The sequence below is a fragment of the Microtus oregoni genome, unplaced genomic scaffold (assembly GCF_018167655.1).
Source record: "Microtus oregoni isolate MIOR12 unplaced genomic scaffold, Mior012 000002F_ref0000024, whole genome shotgun sequence".
Lineage (NCBI taxonomy): Eukaryota > Metazoa > Chordata > Mammalia > Rodentia > Cricetidae > Microtus > Microtus oregoni.
Genome location: NW_024543061.1, coordinates 8,548,728 through 8,569,732, shown reverse-complemented (window position 1 = coordinate 8,569,732; position 21,005 = coordinate 8,548,728). Strand labels below are relative to the sequence as shown.

At 39.9% G+C, this 21,005-nt stretch overlaps 2 gene segments (V, D, J or C); both read right to left on the bottom strand.

Annotated features, from left to right (window-relative positions):
- Positions 1-11,754: 11,754 nt before the first annotated feature.
- LOC121432708 lies at positions 11,755-12,656 on the bottom strand. The segment is given in 2 exon segments: positions 11,755-12,203; positions 12,599-12,656. Coding segments are annotated over 2 exon segments (498 nt in total).
- A 7,291-nt stretch (positions 12,657-19,947) lies between these two features.
- LOC121432699 lies at positions 19,948-20,376 on the bottom strand. The segment is given in 1 exon segment: positions 19,948-20,376. A coding segment is annotated over 1 exon segment (429 nt).
- Positions 20,377-21,005: the final 629 nt, after the last annotated feature.

Here is a 21,005-nt window from a genome sequence, read left to right as displayed (position 1 = left end):
GAAGATCTTCTCCCAGTCAGTAGGTTGCCTTTTTGTCTTAGTGACAGTGTCCTTTGCTTTACAGAAGCTTCTCAGTTTCAGAAGGCCCCATTTATTCAATGTTGCCCTTAATGTCTGTGCTGCTGGGGTTATACCTAGGAAGCGATCGCCTGTGCCCATATGTTGTAGGGTACTTCCCACTTTCTCTTCTATCAGGTTCAGTGTGTTCAGATTGATATTGAGGTCTTTGATCCATTTACTTGAGTTTTGTGCATGGTGAAAGATATGAGTCTATTCTCATTCTTTTACAGGTTGACATCCAGTTGTGCCAGCACCATTTGTTGAAGATGCTTTCTTTCTTCCATTGTATACTTTTAGCTCCTTTATCAAAAATGAGGTGTTCATAGGTCTGTGGGTTAAAATCTGGGTCTTCTATACGATTCCATTGGTTGACTTCTCTGTTTTTATGCCAATACCACACTGTTTTCATTACTATAGCTCTGTAATAGAGTTTGAATTCAGGGATGGTAATGCCTCCAGAAGTTCCTTTATTGTATAAGATTGTTTGGCTACCCTGGGTTTTTTTTTTTTGTTTTTCCATATAAAGTTGATTATTGTCCTCTCAAGATCTGTGAAGAATTTTGGTGGGACCTGATGGGGATTGCATTGACTCTATAAATTGCCTTTGGTAGAATTGCCAGTTTTACTATGTTGATCCTCCCAATCCAAGAGCAAGAGAGGTCCTTCCATTTTCTGGTATCCTCTTCAATTTCTTTCTTCAATGCCTTAAAGTTCTTGTCAAATAGATCTTTCACTTCCTTGGTTAGAGTTACCCCAAGGTATTTTATGCTGTTTGTGGCTATCGTGAAAGGTGAAGCTTCTCTGATTTCCATCTCTGCTTCCATATCCTTTGTGTATAGGAGGGCGACTGATTTTTTGGAGTTGATCTTGTATCCTGCCACATTACTAAACGTGTTTATCAGCTGTAGGAGTTCTTTGGTGGAGTTTTTGGGGTCGCATATGTACACTATCATATCATCTGCAAATAATGAAAGTTTAACCACTTCCTTCCCAATTCGAATCCCCTTGGTACCCTTATGTTGTCTTATTGCTATTGCTAAAACTTCAAGCACTATATTGAAGAGGTATGGAGAGAGTGGACAGCCTTGCCCTGTTCCTGATTTTAGTGGGATGGCTTTGAGTTTCTCTCCGTTTAGTTTGATGTTAGCTGTCAGTTTGCTGTAAATAGCTTTTATTATATTTAGGTATGACCCTTGTATCCCTATTCTCTCCAAGACTTTTATCATAAAGGGATGTAGAATTTTGTCAAAAGCTTTTTCAGCATCTAATGAAATGATCATATGGTTTTTTTCTTTCAGTTTATTTATATGCTGGATTACATTGATAGATTTTTGCATGTTGAACCAGTCCTGCATCTCTGGGATGAAGCCTACTTGATCATAATAGGTAATTTTTCTAATGTGTTCTTGGATACGGTTTGCCAGCATTTTGTTGAGGATTTTTGTGTCAATGTTCATGAGCCAGATTGGCCTGTAATTCTCTTTCCTGGTTGAGTCTCTGTGTGGTTTTGGTATCAGAGTGACTGTAGCCTCATAAAAGAAATTCGGCAATGACTCTTCTGTTACTATATTGTGAAATACATTGAGGAGTATAGGTATTAGGTCTTCTTGGAAGTTCTGGTAGAATTACGCATTGAAACCATCTGGTCCTGGGCTTTTTTTGGTAGGGAGGTTTTTGATCACAGCTTCTAATTCTTCGCGACTAACAGGTCTCTTTAGATTGTTCACCTGGTCCTGGTTTAACTTTGGTATATGGTATTTATCTAAAAACGTGTCCATTTCTTTTACATTTTCCAGTTTTGTGGCATACAGGCTTTTGTAGTAAGACCTAATGATTCTTTGAATTTTCTCTTTGTCACCCTTTTCATTTCTGATCATATTAATTTGCATATTCTCTCCCTGCCATTTGATTAGTTTGGGTAGGGGTTTATCAATCTTGTTGATTTTCTCCATGAACCAGCTTTTTGTTTCATTGATTCTTTGGATTGTTTTCTGTGTTTCTATTTTGTTGATTTCAGCCCTCAGTTTGATTATTTCCAGTCTTCTACTCCTCCTAGGTGAGTCTGCTTCTTTTTTTTCTAGAGCTTTCAGGTGGGCTGTTAAGTCTCCAATGTGTGCTTTCTCTGTTTTCTTTAAGTGGGCACTTAGTGCTATGAACTTTCCTCTCAGGACTGCTTTCATAGTGTCCCATAAGTTTGAGTAGGTTGTTTCTTTATTTTCATTGAATTCGAGGAAGAATTTAATTTCTTTCTTTATTTTTTTCTTGATCCTAGGTGTGGTTCAGTAGTTGACTGTTCAGTTTCCATGAGTTTTTAGATTTTCTGGGGGTAGCATTGTTGTCTCAGTCTCAGGAGGTCCCATTTATTCAATGAGGCCCTTAATATCTGTGCTGCTGGGGTTATATGTAGGCATATACGCATCCTCCTGAATATTAACCTTCATCGGGCGATAAAAGGAGACAGAGACAGAGACTCACATTGGAGCACGGGACAGAAATCTCAAGGTCCAAATCAGGAGTAGAAGGAGAGAGAGCACGAGCCAGGGACTTAAGACCGCAAGGGGTGCACCCACACACTGAGACAATGGGGATGTCCTATTGGTAACTTACCAAGGCCAGGTGGCCTGGGTCTGAAAAAGCCTGGGATAAAACCGGACTTGCTGAACATAGCTGACAATGAGGACTACTGAGAACTCGAGAACAATGGCAATGGGTTTTTGATCCTATTGCACGTACTGGCTTTGTGGGAGCCTAGGCAGTTCGGATGCTCCCCTTTCTAGACCTGGATGGACGTGGGTGGTCCTTGGACTTCCCACAGGGCAGGGAAGCCTGATTGCTTTTTGGGCTGAAGAGGGAGGGGGACTTGATTGGGGGAGGAGGAGGGAAATGGGAGGCGATGGCGGGGAAGAGACAAAAATCTTTAACAAACAAACAAACAAACAAACAAATAAATAAATAACTAGAAAGAAAGAAATTTCCAACCACAGTAAGTTAGCTACACCCACAAAACATGCAGTAATTGGTGGAAACAGTTGCAGAGATCCACAGCTAAGCACTAGCCATAGCTCCTCAAGTCCAGTCATAGAGAGAAAAAAGTGATAATATGAGTAAAGTGGTCAAGACCGTAATGATGAAACCCACAGAAATAGCTAACCTGGGAAAGTGGGAGCTCACTGACACCTGACTGGGGGCCTATATGAGCTAAGTAGGCCTTCTGAATGGGGTAACAGTTGTCGGGCTTGGGTACTTTGTGTGGCCATTAGCGGTGAAACCAGTATTTATCCCTGATGCATGAATTGGTTTTTTTGGAGCCAGTTCCCTGTGGAAGTATACCTTGCTTAGACCATATAAAAGTGGGAGGGCTTTGGTCCTGCCTCAAATGTTATGACAATTGACTCCCCATGGGAGGCCTCAGTCTCTCTGGGGAGTGGATGGAAGTTAGGTGGGAAAAACAGAGGGATCAGGAGAGGAGGAAAAAGAGGGAACTGGTATTGGTATGGTATATAAAATAAAGTTGTTTTAAAAAGAAAAGAAAAGAAAATTGAGTCAAAAAATTTATTGCAGATGGAAAAGTTGTTGAGAATAATAATTTCAGTGTTATTGGGAAGAAAATTGGAAGTAAAATAAAAATATAAAATAATAAAAATGTATGCTTTTAAATTTCCAAAATATATAATAAATTATCATAAAACAAAATAAAAAATAAACAACAGTGGCCATATGGGAGAAATCATTAAATGAATATGAACTTATATTGTTGGCTTTATAGAAAGAGGAGAGAAAGGAGAACATACAGAAAAGATACTTAATGAAGTTCTATTTGAATATCCAGGTACTGCATTTCCAGAGACTCGCATAGAGAATTAAATTACAATGAAGGGAGTCCTATTAGGCTGACCTGATATCATAATAAGAATATAACTGGAGGGGGAAAATTGGGCATGTAATATAGCCAAAGTTTTAACAATAAACAAGAGCAAAATGTTCCCTGCCCACAAAATTACAATTATCAAAAATACTTCAAAAATGAAAGGAAAAAAAGACTTTCCAGAAACAAGAAAGGTAATTTAACCTAAAAATAGGTTTGCATTAACCTCACCAAATTTACCCAACTATGGAAGAAAAAATTAAAATTGTATCAATACATAAAATACCAAGTCCAAACAAATTGGAACAATGGCAGAAAAATATTCAAAACAACTAGAAAATACAAGCAGGAATATCTACCCATCATTAAGTGTGCATGTACTTGGAAGAAAACATGGAGTCAAAATAGTAACAATGGCTGAATGGAGATAAAAAGAACTATTTGTTTATCAGAAAAGAAACATTTCAAGAGTAAAATACAGCTTTACAAGAGGTAAAACAGAGGCTCCATTCATCCTTTTGTGCCCAGATCATTGGGCTACCAGGAGGCCCTGTTTAGGTGCTGAGGAATTCCATCTGGACGGGTGAGTGTGTGCTTTCCAGGGGCGGATTGTCCCTGAAGAGAGCACAAACCCCCTTCCCCCAGCTCCTTCTGCAGGGCTTTCTTTCTTATGCACGACCCAGTCCCCCAGCAACCCCCAACCCTGCCCTGCTGTATGCTAGGACCAGTGCTCAAGAACAGTTTTAAGCTCCTACACTAAGGCTACCCACCCAGAGCGGTGAGTGCCTGCCTACCGGGCAGGCCTCAGGGTCCCCTGTAAGGGAGCCCAGGCATCTTCAGCTTGTGCTCCAGGGTCTCCTGTGCTCTTCTGGCTACCACCCCCCCTGCTCCGTTCATCCTTTTGTCCCCAGATCATTGGGATACCAGGCAGCCCTGTTTAGGTGCTGAGGAATTCCATCTGGACGGGTGACTATGCTATCCAGGGGCGGATTGTCCCTGAAGAGAGCACAAACCCCCATCCCCCAGCTCCTTCTGCAGGGCTGTCTTTCTTACGCACGACCCACCCCACAAGTCTGCGTTTTCTGCAAGGTCCTTTGCTCAAGAACACTTTTCTGCTCCTATACTAAGGCTACCCACCCAGAGCAGTGAGTGCTTGCCTACCAGGCAGACCTCAAGGACCCCCGAAAGGGAGTACATGTACCTTCAGCTTGTGCAGCAGGGTGTACTGTGTTCTACTCGTCCCTGCCCTGCCCCACAAGTTCTCCCCTTTGTCCGCGGGTCATTGGACTACCAGGCGTCCATGTTTTGGTGCCGAGGAGTTCCATCTGGAGGGGACGGTTCCTGCTTCTACACTGAAGAGATACACCCAGAGAGTCAGTCACAGCAAAGACTGGACCAAGACACCAGGCCTCTCCTGGCTCCATTTGAAGGAAGAGATGGGAAGGCTCCAATGCAAGAATTCCTCCAACAACCTGAAAGGCAACATGACATCACCAGAATCCAGGAATCCTGAAATAGGAAGAATTGTACACCCTACTCCAGAAGAATTAGAAGAAAGCGACTCAAAAGTGAATTATATGAAAGTAATAGAAGACCTTAAACAGGAGTTGAAAAACTGCCATAAACAATTAGAGATTACAAACAAAAAGGTAGAGGAAATGAATAAATCGCTCAAAGATACCCAAGAAAACCAAGCAAAACAAGAAAAAGCAATCAAACAGGTAAGGTAAGTGGTTCAAGACTTGAAGAATGAAATGGAAGTAATGAAGAAAACACAAACCCAGGGAAGGATGGAGATGGAAAATATGGGTAAACGAACAGGAACTACAGAGACAAGTACTACCAACAGATTACAAGAGATAGAAGAAAGAATTTCAGACATTGAAGATACCATAGAGAAAATAAACACACTGATCAAAGAAAACAGCAAAAACAACAAATTCTCATCCCAAAACATTCAGGAAATCTGGGACACAATAAAAAGACCAAACCTAAGACTAATTGGGATAGAACAAGGAGAAGAAGTACAGCTCAATGGTCCAGAAAATATATTTAATAAAATTTTGGAAGAAAACTTTCCCAACCTAAAGAAGGATATTCCTTTGAAGGTTCAAGAAGCATATAGAACACCGAATAGACTGGACCAAAAAAAAAAAAAACCATCTCCTCACCATATAATAATCAAAACACAAAACGTACAGAATAAAGAAAGAATATTAAGAGCTGCAAAGGAAAAAGGCCAAGTTACTTGTAAAGGTAAACCATCAGACTTACACCTGATTTCTCTATGGCAACAATGAAAGCCAGAAGGTCCTGGATAGATGTACTGCAGAAACTAAGAGACCATAGATGCAAGCCCAGACTACTATACCCAGCCAAGCTTTCGTTCACTATAAATGGAGAAAACAAAATTTTCCAGGATAAAAACAAATTTAAACAATACGTAGCCAAAAATCCAGCCTTACAGAAAGTAATAGAAGGAAAATCACAAACCAAGGAGTCCAACAATGACCACAATAACTCAAACATCTAGAGATCCTTCAATAGCACAACTCAAAGAAGGGAAACACACAAACTCTACTACTAAAAAAGTGACCGGAGTTTACAACCACTGGTCATTAATATCACTTAATTTCAACGAACTCAACTCACCTATAAAAAGGCACAGGCTAAGAGATTGGATACGAAAATAGGATCCAACATTTTGCTGTTTTCAAGAAACGCACCTTAACCAAAAAGACAGGCACCTACTCAGAGTAAAGGGATGGGAAAAGGTTTAACAAGCAAATGGACCTAAGAAACAAGCAGGTGTGGCCATACTAATTTCTAACAAAGTTGACTTCAAACTTAAATCAATCAGAAGAGATGGAGAGTGATATTTTATACTCATAACAGGAACAATTCATCAGGATGAAGTCTCAATCCTGAATATCTATGTCCCTAATATAAAAGCACACACGTATGCAAAAGAAACATTACTCAATCTCAAGGCTGCCATCAAACTGCACACACTAATAGTAGGAGACTTCAACAATCCTCTCTCACCAATGGACAGGTCAATCAGACAAAAACAAAACAGAGAAATACGAGATTTAAAGGAGATTATGAATCAAATGGACTTAACAGACATCTATAGAACATTCCACCCAAATAGGAAAGAATATACCTTCTTCTCTGCAGCTCATGGAACCTTCTCGAAAATTGACCATGTACTTGGTAACAAAGCTAACTTACACAGTTACAAAAAAAATATTCATAAACTCCTGCATCTTATCAAATCACCATGGATTAAAGTTAGAATTCAACAGCAATGCTACCCACCAAAAAGCCTACAAACTCATAGAAACTGAACAGTCAACTACTGAACCACACCTGGATCAAGAAAAAAATAAAGAAAGAAATTAAATTCTTCCTCGAATTCAATGAAAATAAAGAAACAACCTACTCAAACTTATGGGACACTATGAAAGCAGTCCTAAGAGGAAAGTTCATAGCACTAAGTGCCCACTTAAAGAAAACAGAGAAAGCACACATTGGAGACTTAACAGCCCACCTGAAAGCTCTAGAAAAAAAAGAAGCAGACTCACCTAGGAGGAGTAGAAGACTGGAAATAATCAAACTGAGGGCTGAAATCAACAAAATAGAAACACAGAAAACAATCCAAAGAATCAATGAAACAAAAAGCTGGTTCATGGAGAAAATCAACAAGATTGATAAACCCCTACCCAAACTAATCAAATGGCAGGGAGAGAATATGCAAATTAATATGATCAGAAATGAAAAGGGTGACAAAGAGAAAATTCAAAGAATCATTAGGTCTTACTACAAAAGCCTGTATGCCACAAAACTGGAAAATGTAAAAGAAATGGACACGTTTTTAGATAAATACCATATACCAAAGTTAAACCAGGACCAGGTGAACAATCTAAAGAGACCTGTTAGTCGCGAAGAATTAGAAGCTGTGATCAAAAACCTCCCTACCAAAAAAAGCCCAGGACCAGATGGTTTCAATGTGTAATTCTACCAGAACTTCCAAGAAGACCTAATACCTATACTCCTCAATGTATTTCACAATATAGTAACAGAAGAGTCATTGCCGAATTTCTTTTATGAGGCTACAGTCACTCTGATACCAAAACCACACAAAACTCAACCAAGAAAGAGAATTACAGGCCAATCTGGCTCATGAACATTGACACAAAAATCCTCAACAAAATGCTGGCAAACCGTATCCAAGAACACATTAGAAAAATTACCTATTATGATCAAGTAGGCTTCATCCCAGAGATGCAGGACTGGTTCAACATGCAAAAATCTATCAATGTAATCCAGCATATAAATAAACTGAAAGAAAAAAACCATATGATCATTTCATTAGATGCTGAAAAAGCTTTTGACAAAATTCTACATCCCTTTATGATAAAAGTCTTGGAGAGAATAGGAATACAAGGGTCATACCTAAATATAATAAAAGCTATTTACAGCAAACTGACAGCTAACATCAAACTAAACGGAGAGAAACTCAAAGCCATCCCACTAAAATCAGGAACAGGGCAAGGCTGTCCACTCTCTCCATACCTCTTCAATATAGTGCTTGAAGTTTTAGCAATAGCAATAAGACAACATAAGGGTACCAAGGGGATTCGAATTGGGAAGGAAGTGGTTAAACTTTCATTATTTGCAGATGATATGATAGTGTACATATGCGACCCCAAAAACTCCACCAAAGAACTCCTACAGCTGATAAACACGTTTAGTAATGTGGCAGGATACAAGATCAACTCCAAAAAATCAGTCGCCCTCCTATACACAAAGGATATGGAAGCAGAGATGGAAATCAGAGAAGCTTCACCTTTCACGATAGCCACAAACAGCATAAAATACCTTGGGGTAACTCTAACCAAGGAAGTGAAAGATCTATTTGACAAGAACTTTAAGGCATTGAAGAAAGAAATTGAAGAGGATACCAGAAAATGGAAGGACCTCTCTTGCTCTTGGATTGGGAGGATCAACATAGTAAAACTGGCAATTCTACCAAAGGCAATTTATAGAGTCAATGCAATCCCCATCAGGTCCCACCAAAATTCTTCACAGATCTTGAGAGGACAATAATCAACTTTATATGGAAAAACAAAAAAAAAAAAACCCAGGGTAGCCAAACAATCTTATACAATAAAGGAACTTCTGGAGGCATTACCATCCCTGAATTCAAACTCTATTACAGAGCTATAGTAATGAAAACAGTGTGGTATTGGCATAAAAACAGAGAAGTCAACCAATGGAATCGTATAGAAGACCCAGATTTTAACCCACAGACCTATGAACACCTCATTTTTGATAAAGGAGCTAAAAGTATACAATGGAAGAAAGAAAGCATCTTCAACAAATGGTGCTGGCACAACTGGATGTCAACCTGTAAAAGAATGAGAATAGACTCATATCTTTCACCATGCACAAAACTCAAGTAAATGGATCAAAGACCTCAATATCAATCTGAACACACTGAACCTGATAGAAGAGAAAGTGGGAAGTACCCTACAACATATGGGCACAGGCGATCGCTTCCTAGGTATAACCCCAGCAGCACAGACATTAAGGGCAACATTGAATAAATGGGGCCTTCTGAAACTGAGAAGCTTCTGTAAAGCAAAGGACACTGTCACTAAGACAAAAAGGCAACCTACTGACTGGGAGAAGATCTTCACCAACCTCGTGATCAGACAAAGGTCTGATCTCCAAAATATATAAAGAATTCAGGAAACTAGACTTTAAAATGCTAATTAACCCAATTAAAAAATGGGGCACGGATCTGAACAGAGAATTCTCAACAGAAGAAGTTGAAATTTCCAAAAGACACTTAAGGTCATGCTCATCCTCCTTAGCGATCAGGGAAATGCAAATCAAAACAACTTTGAGATATCATCTTACACCTATCAGATTGACTAAAATCAAAAACACCAATGATATCCTTTGCTGGAGAGGCTGTGGAGGAAGGGGTACACTCATCCATTGCTGGTGAGAATGCAAACTTGTGCAACCACTTTGGAAAGCAGTGTGGTGGTTTCTCAGGAAATTCGGGATCAACCTACCCCTGGACCCAGCAATGCCACTTTTGGGAATATACCCAAGAGATGCCCGATCATATGACAAGAGCATTTGTTCAACTATGTTCATAGTAGCACTATCTGTAAGAGCCAGAACCTGGAAACAACCTAGATGTCCTTCAATGGAAGAATGGATGAAGAAAGTGTGGAATATATACACATTAGAGTACTACTCAGCGGTAAAAAACAATGACTTCTCGAATTTTGCATGCAAATGGATGGAAATAGAAAACACTATCCTGAGTGAGGTAACCCAGACTCAAAAAGATGAGCAAGGGATGTACTCACTCATAATTGGGTTCTAGCCATAAATAAAGGTCAGTGAGTCTATAATTTTTACCCTAAAGAAGCTAGATAAGAAGGTGAACCCATGAAATCCATATGGCTATCCTCCTGGTTATGGAAAGTAGACAAGATTGCCGGGCAAAAAATTGGGATCTTGGGGGTGGGGTGGGAGGGTGGTAAGGGGAGGTGGGGAGAGAAAAGTGAGAAGGGGAGGATGGGGGTAACTTGGGGAAACAGGATGATTGGGATAAAGGAAGGTTGGATAGGGGAGCAGAAAAGCACATATCTTAATTAAGAGAGCCATCTTAGGGTTGCCAAGAGACTTGGACCTAGAGGGGCTCCCAGGTGCCCAGGGCGATGTCCCGAGTTAGTTCCTGGGGCAGCTGAGAATAGGGAACCTGAAATGACCCTATCCTATAGCCATACTGATGAATATCTTGCATATCACCATAGAACCTTCATCTGGCAATGGATGGAGATAGAGAGAGAGACCCACAATGGAGCACTGGACTGAGCTCCCAATGTCCCAATGAGGAGCAGAAGGAGGGAGAACATGAGCAAAGAAGTCAGGACCACAAGGGGTGCACCCACCCACGGAGACATTGGGGCTGATCTATTGGGAGCTCACCAAGGCCAGCTGGACTGTGACTGAAAAAGCATGGGATAAAATCAGACTCTCTGAATATGCCGGACAATAATGGCTGCTGAGAAGCCAAGGACAATGTCACTGGGTTTTGATCCTACTTCATGTTCTGGCTTTGTGGGAGCCTAGCCAGTTTGGATGTTCACCTTCCTAGACCAGGATGGAGGGGGAGGACTTTAGACTTTCCACAGGGCAGGGATCCCTGATTGCTCCTCAGACTGAAGAGGGAGGGGAAGAGGAGTGGGGGGAGGGTGATAGCTGTAGGGGGAGGGGTAGAGGAGTGGGGGGAGGGGTAGAGGAGTGGGTGGAGGGGTAGAGGAGTGGGGTGAGGTGTGGGGGAGAGGAGTGGGAGGCTGGGAGGAGGTCTAAATTTTTTTTCAATAAAAAAATTTTTTAAAAAAGAGGTAAAACAGAAAAAAAAAGAATAAAATACAGTCTATACTTAGGGAGTCAATGAGCATACTTTACACAAAGAGAAATCAAAAGAGAGTAGATTATAAAAAATTATATTCATAAGATTAGAATTTAAGCCAAAAACATAAAATGTGAAAAATGAAATAATTATACAGTAAATGATACAGTTTAACAAAGAAATATGTCTGAGTTTTATGTCTGTTTTACTGAATAATTTTGTATGATGAAGGCAGACAAGAGCTATAGAATCAGAATTGGTTTTCACTCAGCTTTATACCTATCATTCCTTATTGCTCAGAACATGCCTGTCCACCATTCTCCTGAGGCAATTTTACTGTTATTGCAAATGAAGAGAACAGACATGCATGACCTAAGGCAGCTGCTCATGTTCCAAGGTCCTCAGCTGCAAGAAATAATCTGGAGTTCCTCAGCACCAGTCTCTCACACAGATAAGTAACATACTTGGCAGATGGGCCACCCTTAAGCAAGGTTGTTTTTGTTAGGGTCTGAATCACTGTGGGAGGAGTAAAAGATTCTTGCATGCAGTAATATACTCCTAAATCCTCAGGCTCCACTCTGCTGATCTTGAGTGTGAAATCTGTGACTGACCCACTGCCACTGAACCTGTCTGAGACTCCAGAAAATCGGTTGGAAATCTTGTATATCAAGAGCTGTGGAGACTGACCTGGCTTTTGCAGGTACCATTCCAAATATGTGTTTCCACTACTTCGTAGAAGGCTCTGACTAGATCTGCAAGAAATGGAGACTTGATCTCCAAGACTGACAGTCAGGGAGGCTGGAGTTTGAGTCATCACAATATCACCTCTGGAAACTGAAATAAAGACAGAGAAGTACAAATTTAAATACATACTTCATAAATATTCTTTATGTTCTCTTGATATATATTTAAAATAACAGGTTTATTTTACATACAATTCTTTATACAATAAATTTCTCTTATTTTCAAACCAAATGAAATGAAAATCCTAAGACGCTTCAAGGCATGAAATATACCATTACATTATATCTGTGTTATAATCTTCATTATAAAACAAGTTCTCTTCTTTCTGAAACCTCCCTCTAATAGAAGTAAATGTTAGAGTACATGTCTTGGAGGATAAGAACCCTCTGTCTTTTCATACATGGATAGAACACATGTGATTGGCAGTTGGACCCAGAAGTAATCCTCCCTATCTGTTCTGCCTTCTTTCTTCCCTCTGTCCTCACCAGGAATCCAGAACAACAGCAGTACCAACAGCACAATAGGCAACTTCATTTTGAGGAGGCAATCTGTGGACACTGATCCGTCAGTCAAAGATCACAACTCAGTTTTTATCAAAGACTACCAAGGGTGGGTCCTCCCTAGGGAGCAATATGCAAAGGGCCTGGTTAGTGTTACAGTATATAGATAGAAGGAGGAGTGATGCAGTGTTCTCATGATTGCAAAAATCATAGAATGTACCTTCTGTCTCAGGGGTGACAACCGTAAAAGAAAAGGTGGTGGTTTATAGGAAATAACATGCTGAAAACTTTCAATCTGTATGATACTAGAAACTAAACACTGTATTACAGAAACACTAGAAGGAATGAAAATAAAGACATGAATGCAGTTCTTTCTGTGAGCTGAATAACTATGCTTTTGCTTCTCTTTCCCCAATTTTACAGATAAGTAACTATCTTTTATGAATGTTAAATGTAGAACTTGGAGTTGTTTTTCCTGTGGTTTAAGAAGTTGTCAATGTAGTAGCACAAAATTGAATAAATATTCTAGGAAACATTTTAAATATATACCATGAAATTGTAAAAGTGATGGATATTAAAAATAATTGTCATAAGAAATATAGGTTGAGAAACCTTAGAATGAAGGCATGGCTTCTTGGTATTTGTGGATAATAATATTTCAAAGGTGAATTTGAACTATTTAGTTAAATATAAATAATACAGGAGACATTCCTCACCTACCATGTTAGCTCATGGAAACCTCAAGTTGTTTTCCTTGATGGCTGAAATATTTATTTCTTGAGCAATGTCACCAGTTTTCTCAGTGAACTGATTTTAGAACCATATTTTGGGAGTAGAAAATTTTCTCCAGGTGTTGATAGATATTAAAAATACTTGCTGTTCTTCAAGGCATCCTGAGTTTAGTAGCTAGCACTTATGCCAAGCTGTTCACTATAGCCTTTAAATCCAGCTCCAGGGGACCATATACATCCTTCTGACCTATGTGCTTATGTGCTTACATAAAAAGAAAGACATATCCCTGGTAGTCTAGTGGTTAAAAAAAATAAATAAAAAAAAATAAAAAAAGAAAGACATAAAATATACACAAAATATTTAAAAGAAAAATCTCTTTCTCCCAGATAGAAATTTAATATTTATGGGCAAAGACAAGAGTTAAGGGAATATTTTATGCCTCAGAAATGGAATATGGAATTCAGGATAGCCTGTTATTACAGTCTGATAAAACTCATTACCCAGGTTGTTTTGTCAGTCTGGTACAAGCAAGGAAGATCTGGGAAGAGGGAACATCAATTGAGAAAAGCTTCAAACTGATTTACCCCTAGACAACTCTACGGGGTATTGTCTTGATTCGTGATGAATATGAAAATGGTCAGCCCAGTGTCACCCCTGGCAGGTGGTCCCAGGTGATGTAAGAAGACAATTTTTTTGGCCATTTGAAGTTCTTCTGTTGAGAATTCTCTGTTCAGCTCAATGCCCCATTTTATAATTGGGTTGGTTAGCCTTTTACGGTCTAGTTTCTTGAGATCTTTATATATTTTGGAGATCAGACCTTTGTCAGTTGCGGGTTGGTGAAGATCTTCTCCCAGTTAGTGGGTTGCGTTTGTGTCTTAGCGACAGTGTCCTTTGCTTTACAGAAGCTTCTCAGTCTCAGGAGGTCCCATTTATTCAATGAGGTCCTTAATGTCTGTGCTGCTTGGGTTGTACATAAGAAGTGGTCTCCTGTGCCCATGTGTTGTAGAATACTTCCCACTTTCTCTTCTATCAGGTTCAGTGTGTTCGGACTGATATTGAGGTCTTTAATCCATTTGGACTTGAGTTTTGTGCATGGTGATAGACACTTAAGGTCATGCTCAACTTCCTTAGCGATCAGGGAAATGCAAATCAAGACAACTTTAAGATACCATCTTACACCTGTCAGAATGGCTAAAATAAAAAACACCAATGATAGCCTTTGTTGGAGAGGTTGTGGAGAAAGGGGTACACTCATCCATTGCTGGTGGGAATGCAAACTTGTGCAACCACTCTGGAAAGCAGTGTGGCAGTTTCTCAGGAAATTCGGGATCAACTTACCCCTGGACCCAGCAATACCACTCTTGGGAATATACCCAAGAGAGGCCTTATCATACAACAAAAGTATATGCTCTATGATGTTCATAGCAGCATTGTTTGTGATAGCCAGAACCTGGAAACAACCTAGATGCCCTTCAATGGAAGAATGGATGAAGAAAGTATGGAATATATACATATTAGAGTACTACTCAGCAGTAAGAAACAAGGACTTCTTGAATTTTGCATACAAATGGATGGAAATAGAAAACACTATCCTGAGTGAGGTAAGCCAGACCCAAAAAGAGGAACATGGGATGTACTCACTCATATTTGGTTTCTAGCCATAAACCAAGGACATTGAGCCTATAATTAGTGATCCTAGAGAAACTAAATAAGGAGAACCCAAAGAAAAACATATAGGCATCCTCCTGAATATTAACCTTCAGTAAGCGATGAAAGGAGACAGAGACCCACATTGGAGCACAGGACTGAAATCTCAAGGTCCAAATCAGGAGCAGAAGGAGAGAGAGCACGAGCAAGGAACTCAGGACTGCGAGGGGTGCACCCACACACTGAGACAATGGGGATGTTCTATCGGGAACTCACCAAGACCAGCTGGCCTGGGTCTGGAAAAGCCTGGGATAAAACCGGACTCTCTGAACATAGAGGACAATGTGGACTACTGAGAACTCAGGAACAATGGCAATGGGTTTTTGATCCTACTGCACGTACTGGCTTTGGGGGGAGCCTAGGCAGTTTGGATGCTCACCTTACTAGACCTGGATGGAGGTGGGGGTTCCTTGGACTTCCTACAGGACAGGGAACCCTGATTGCTTTTCGGGCTGAGTCGGGGGGACTTAATTGGGGGAGGGGGAGGGAAATGGGAGGCGGTGGCGGGGAAGAGACAGAAATCTTTAATAAATAAATTAATTAATTAAAAAAAGACATTTTTTTGATTTTTTTTTAATTCTAGCCTCTCATATGACATGAATTCTGTGGGAGACTATGTTTTGATAATATTTTATGTGAAAATGTGAAAAAAATGTATTATTTATAATGTCATAAATACAACAGAGACCTGTTTTCCCAATACACAGACTACAAGCCATCAACTAGGGATGAATATGTGAATTAGAAAATAGAAATTAATTTTCATGCTCCTGGTACTGAACAAATATCAATCATAATAGAGTGGGCATGAATGTAAATGTTATAATTCTGCTGGCCTCCTCAATAACAAGGGTATCCTGTACCTTTATTAGACAAGCTCTGCCCACCTCAATCGCCCCTCTTCCTATCTTCTCTCCTACTATCTCTCTTTGTCCACCATTCTTCTCCCTTCCTCCTCCTCCTTCTTTATCTCCTCCTCCTCCTCCTTCTCAGGACAAATAGAATGTAATGTTATTTTAGCTTTCCTGTGTTCTTGAAACTTGTTTTGTGTCTTTTTTTATTACAATTGATGGCTGTTAGAGGAGTAAAAATCAGTTTTCTTTAAGAATTTGTCCCTGTCAGGTTGGCCTCTAAACCATGTGTACATGAGCAGGATAAGCTGGCCTCAAGGGCTTGTTTGAAAAAGAGTAGTTGAAGTATGAAGATAGACAGCGTTGCAGCCTGAACATGAACCTGACCCTGCTGATTTTCCAGCATCTGAATTTGAATGATGGGTTTGAACAATCATCCAGGATTAAAGCAGCTTCTTCAGGACACATGATACCCTCCCCATAGAACAACCACACCGCAGCTTTTGATGATTTAGTAACACTGCTGGCTCTCTGTCTCTTCCCTCTATTTCTGCTGATATCTATCAGTTGTATCATCGAATGCATTTATCAAATGTATCATTTGATCTGTTTGGTCATCGTGTCTTAGAAGACAGTTCTGACTTCTCACATGACAGCCAAGTATTTGGAGGAAGCTTCACCCAGAACACTTCAGTGGTTGTTAAGAGAACATTTCCTTTCAAACTAAAACAACCAGCACATAATTACTTGCAGGACATTTTGGATCTGAATTCTTACCACACCTACTATAATGATATATGTAAATATGCTAGGAATTCCAGAAACATTCAACTTCTTTTTACCGTTGGAACTTAGATAGAATTCAGTAATAAATGCATCTGTTTCCTAATAAAATGTGTGTTGATGGTACAGTAGTGAGCATAGCTTTGTTCTAAAAAAGAAATCTAGCATCTTCTCAGGAATGTCTAACTCATACATACTAAAGAAATACCTCTTCACCTTGAGATTTGAGTGTCTTACTCCTCTGTTTCTTAATAAATAAGATTTAGTATTTTTTTCTTTTTTTTATTTATTACATTTTTAAAATACCAATCCAAATTCCCATTCTGTCCCCTCTTCCCATTCCCTCCACACACCCTCCCACCCCACCTCCATCTAATTCTAAGCATAAGGTAAGGCGCACTGCTTTGTGGAAGGTCCAAGCCCCTCCCTACTATATCTAGGCTGAGCAAAGTGTACATTCAAAGAGAATAGGCTCTCCAAAAGCCAGTACATGCAGTATAGATAAATCTCATGCCATAGAAGTAGCTTCTCAGTCTGCCCAAGCCATGCAACTGTCAACCACATTCAGTTGGACCAATTTGGTCCTATGCTTGTTTCTTCCCAGTCCAGATAGAGTTGGTGAGCTCCCATTATCTCAGGTAAACTGTTTCAGTGGATGAACCCTTCATGGTCTTGACCTCTTTGCTCGTATTCTCATTCTTTCTACTCTTCAGCTGGACCTTGAGAGCTCGGTTCCATACTCCAATGTGTATATCTGCCTCTATTTCCATCTGTTATTGGATGAAGCTTCTATAGCTTCTGATTTTCTTCATTCTTCTATAAGGTTAAGTTTTAAAGAGATGATACTAGCTATTAGTTGAGGGATAATGGATCAAACTGAACTTTCCTATAACTATCCATGTTTATTTTCTAGAACTTAGAAATTGATAGTTGCATGTCAACATGACTTGTTTGTTGAGATTGAATTATGATATTGAGATGAAATGGATATCCCAAAGTATATAGGTGAGATCAATATAATCACAAGAGATTTCTAATATGTATGAAGACAGTGCATTGAACTATACAGAGTGATTGATACAGTGGAAAAGATAGCAGAATTGTGGATGATAGTGCCCATTGTTCAGTGAATATGGCGACTTCCTAGAAGAATAAATGTTAGCAATAGATTTTATGCTCTGGATTCTTCATCACACCCATAGCTCTTCTTCTCCTTGGGTTTAATTTGGAAGACTACTGATCTCCAGAACTGTAAGGAAATTGTCTTTGATCTTTAGCACATATTCTTGCTAGAAGCCTTCCCTGCTTCACATATGATAACTAAGACCTGTGCTAGATGTCTTATGATAAGTTCCTGCCACTTAAGGCAAATTAGGGTTAGTACCCAGGCTTACCAGTCCCGTATATTCCTTATACTCTGTAATAAAGTTGAGCTTATACACTGAAGTCTGTGTCCCAGAGGGCGGTCTACATTGTACCTACAGTGACCAAATCCTTTTCCCCTGCATCTGCACCCTCTGCCCTTGCAAATCAGTACACCGAATGATCCTGAGGAAGAAGCACAACCACATCACAGCAATATACTAGACTTTGTTGCTTCCCCATTGGAAACCTTACCATCTTTGAGGAGTGGATTGAGGGTTGGAATAGGATAGGGGGAAAATGGAGGGAGCAGGAGGAGGGTATGTAATGGGAATAGGATTTTTCATGTAAAATGAAAACAATATATTTTAAATAAATTAAAATATTAGAATAGGTAGGGCTTAATTGATCAATATAGCCAAAGTTCCAGCAGGAAACAACAAAATGTTTCCTGTCCACCAAAATATGCAATTATCAGAAATATTTCAAAAACAGAAGGAAAAAAAGATCTTTCTAGGAAAAAAAAATAAAGAAAATTTAACCTGAAAATAGATTTGGATTAAACTCATCAAATTTATACAAGTATAGAAGATAAAAATTAAAATTTTATCAATACATAAAAATACCAACCCTAAACAAATTGGACAATGGAAGGAAAATATTTAAATCAACCAGAAATGCTAGCTTAAACATGTATCTATGTATCACTAACTGTGCATGTACTTGGAATAAAACATGGAATCAAAATAGTAACAATAGCTGAATGAATATAAAAAGAACTATTTGTTCATCAGAAAAGAAACATTTCAAGAGTAAAATATAGTGTGTACTTAGTGAGTCAATAAACATACTTTATACATTGTCCTTGGCTTCTCATCAGCCCTCATTGTTCGCCATGCTCAGAGAGTCCAGTTTTATCCCATGCTTTTTCAGTCACAGTCCAGCTGGCTTTGGTGAGCTCCCAGTAGATCAGCTCCACTGTCTCAGTGGGTGGGTGCACCCCTCGTGGTCCCGACTTCTTTGCTCATGTTCTCCCTCCTTCTGCTCCTCATTGGGACCTTGGGAGCTCAGTCCAGTGCTCCAGTGTGGGTCTCTGTCTCTGTAACACCCGATTTGGTGTTACACCCTCGGTACAGTTCACGCGCCACTGTACCGAACACGAGTCGGGCAAGGGCCTGGAGATTGAAAAGAAGAACTTGCACCCATAACCAATTCACCCTCGCCACACAATTTGGCCAGCCTTCCCGAGGGCGACCTCTCAGGGATCCCTACTTCCCGATCTCACAGATGGGTCTAGTTGCCGATGATCATCTCGCTGGGGCCTCCAATTGTAACACCCGATTTGGTGTTACTGGCTCCCCGTCGGGGAATCGAACCCCTGTCTCCCGCGTGACAGGCGGGGATACTCACAGGGCAGGAAACCCTGACTGCTCTTTGGACTGGAGTGGGATGGGGAGAGGTGTGGGGGGAGGGAGAGAAGGGTGGGAGGAGGGGGAGGGAAATGGGAGGCTGGGAGGAGATGGAAACTTGTTTTTTTTTCTCCTTTTCTCAATAAAAAGATGGAAAAAAACTATACTTTATACAAAGTATAGAAAAGGGGAGTAGATTATAAAATACTTATATTAATAAGATGGAATTTAAGTCATAAGTATGAAATGTGATAAAATAATTATACATAAAAGATACTGTTTAACACAGGAATATGTCTAAGTTTTCTCTCTACTGAATCGTTTTTAATGATGAAGGAAGACAAGAGCTGAAGGATCAGAATGGGTTTTTACTTAGCTTTAGCCCCATCATTTCTGACTGCTGAGAATGTGCACATTCACCATTCTCCTAAGGTAATTTTATTGTTATTACAGGTGAAGATAACTGAGATGCATGACCTAAGGCAGGTGCTCATGCTCCAAGGTCCTCAGCTGCAAGAAACAATCTGGAGTTCCTCAGCACCATTCTCTCACAGAGATAAGTAACATACTTGGCAGCTGGGCCACCCTTAAGCAAGGATGTTTTTGTTAGGGTCTGAATCACTGTGGGAGGAGTAAAAGAACTTTGCATGCAGTAATATACTCCTAAATCCTCAGGCTCCACTCTGCTGATCTTGAGTGTGAAATCTGTGCCTGACCCACTGCCACTGAACCTGTCTGAGACTCCAGAAAATCGGTTGGAAACCTTGTATATCAAGAGCTGTGGAGACCGACCTGGCTTTTGCAGGTACCATTCCAAATATGTGTTTCCACTACTTAGTAGAAGGCTCTGACTAGACCTGCAAGAGATGGAGACTTGATCTCCAAAGCTGACAATCAAGGATGTTGGAGTTTGGGTCATCACAACATCACCTCTGGAAACTGAAAAGAGAGAGAGAGAGAGAGAGAGAGAGAGAGAGAGAGAAAGAAAGTTAAGGACGTACTTCACGAACAATCTTTATGTACTCTTTCTAGATATTTGTTTCAAATGAGATGTTTATTTTTAAATACAAATCTAAATCACTAAATTTCCCTTATTGACAAGCCAAATGAATTGAAAACCCTAAGGCACTTCAAGGCATGATTTATACAATTCCATTCTATCTATGTCATAATCTTCATTTTAAAACAAGTTCTCATCTATCTGAAACCTCCCCCTAATAGATGTAAACATTAGAGTATCCATCCTGGAGGGTAAGAACTCTCAGTCTTCTCATACATGGATTCAACACATGTAATCATCAGTGAGACTCAGGGGTAATCCTCCCTACCCACTTTCCCTTCCCCTTCCCTCTGTCCTCACCAGGAATCCAGAACAACAGCAGTACCAATAACACAACAGGCAACTTCATTTTGAGAAGGCAGTGTGTGGACACTGATCAGTCACTCAAAGACAACAACTGAGTTTTTATCACAGACTAGCAAGGGTGGGTCCTCCCTAGGGAGCAATATGCAAATACTCAGTTTAGTGTTATTGTATAGATAGAGGGA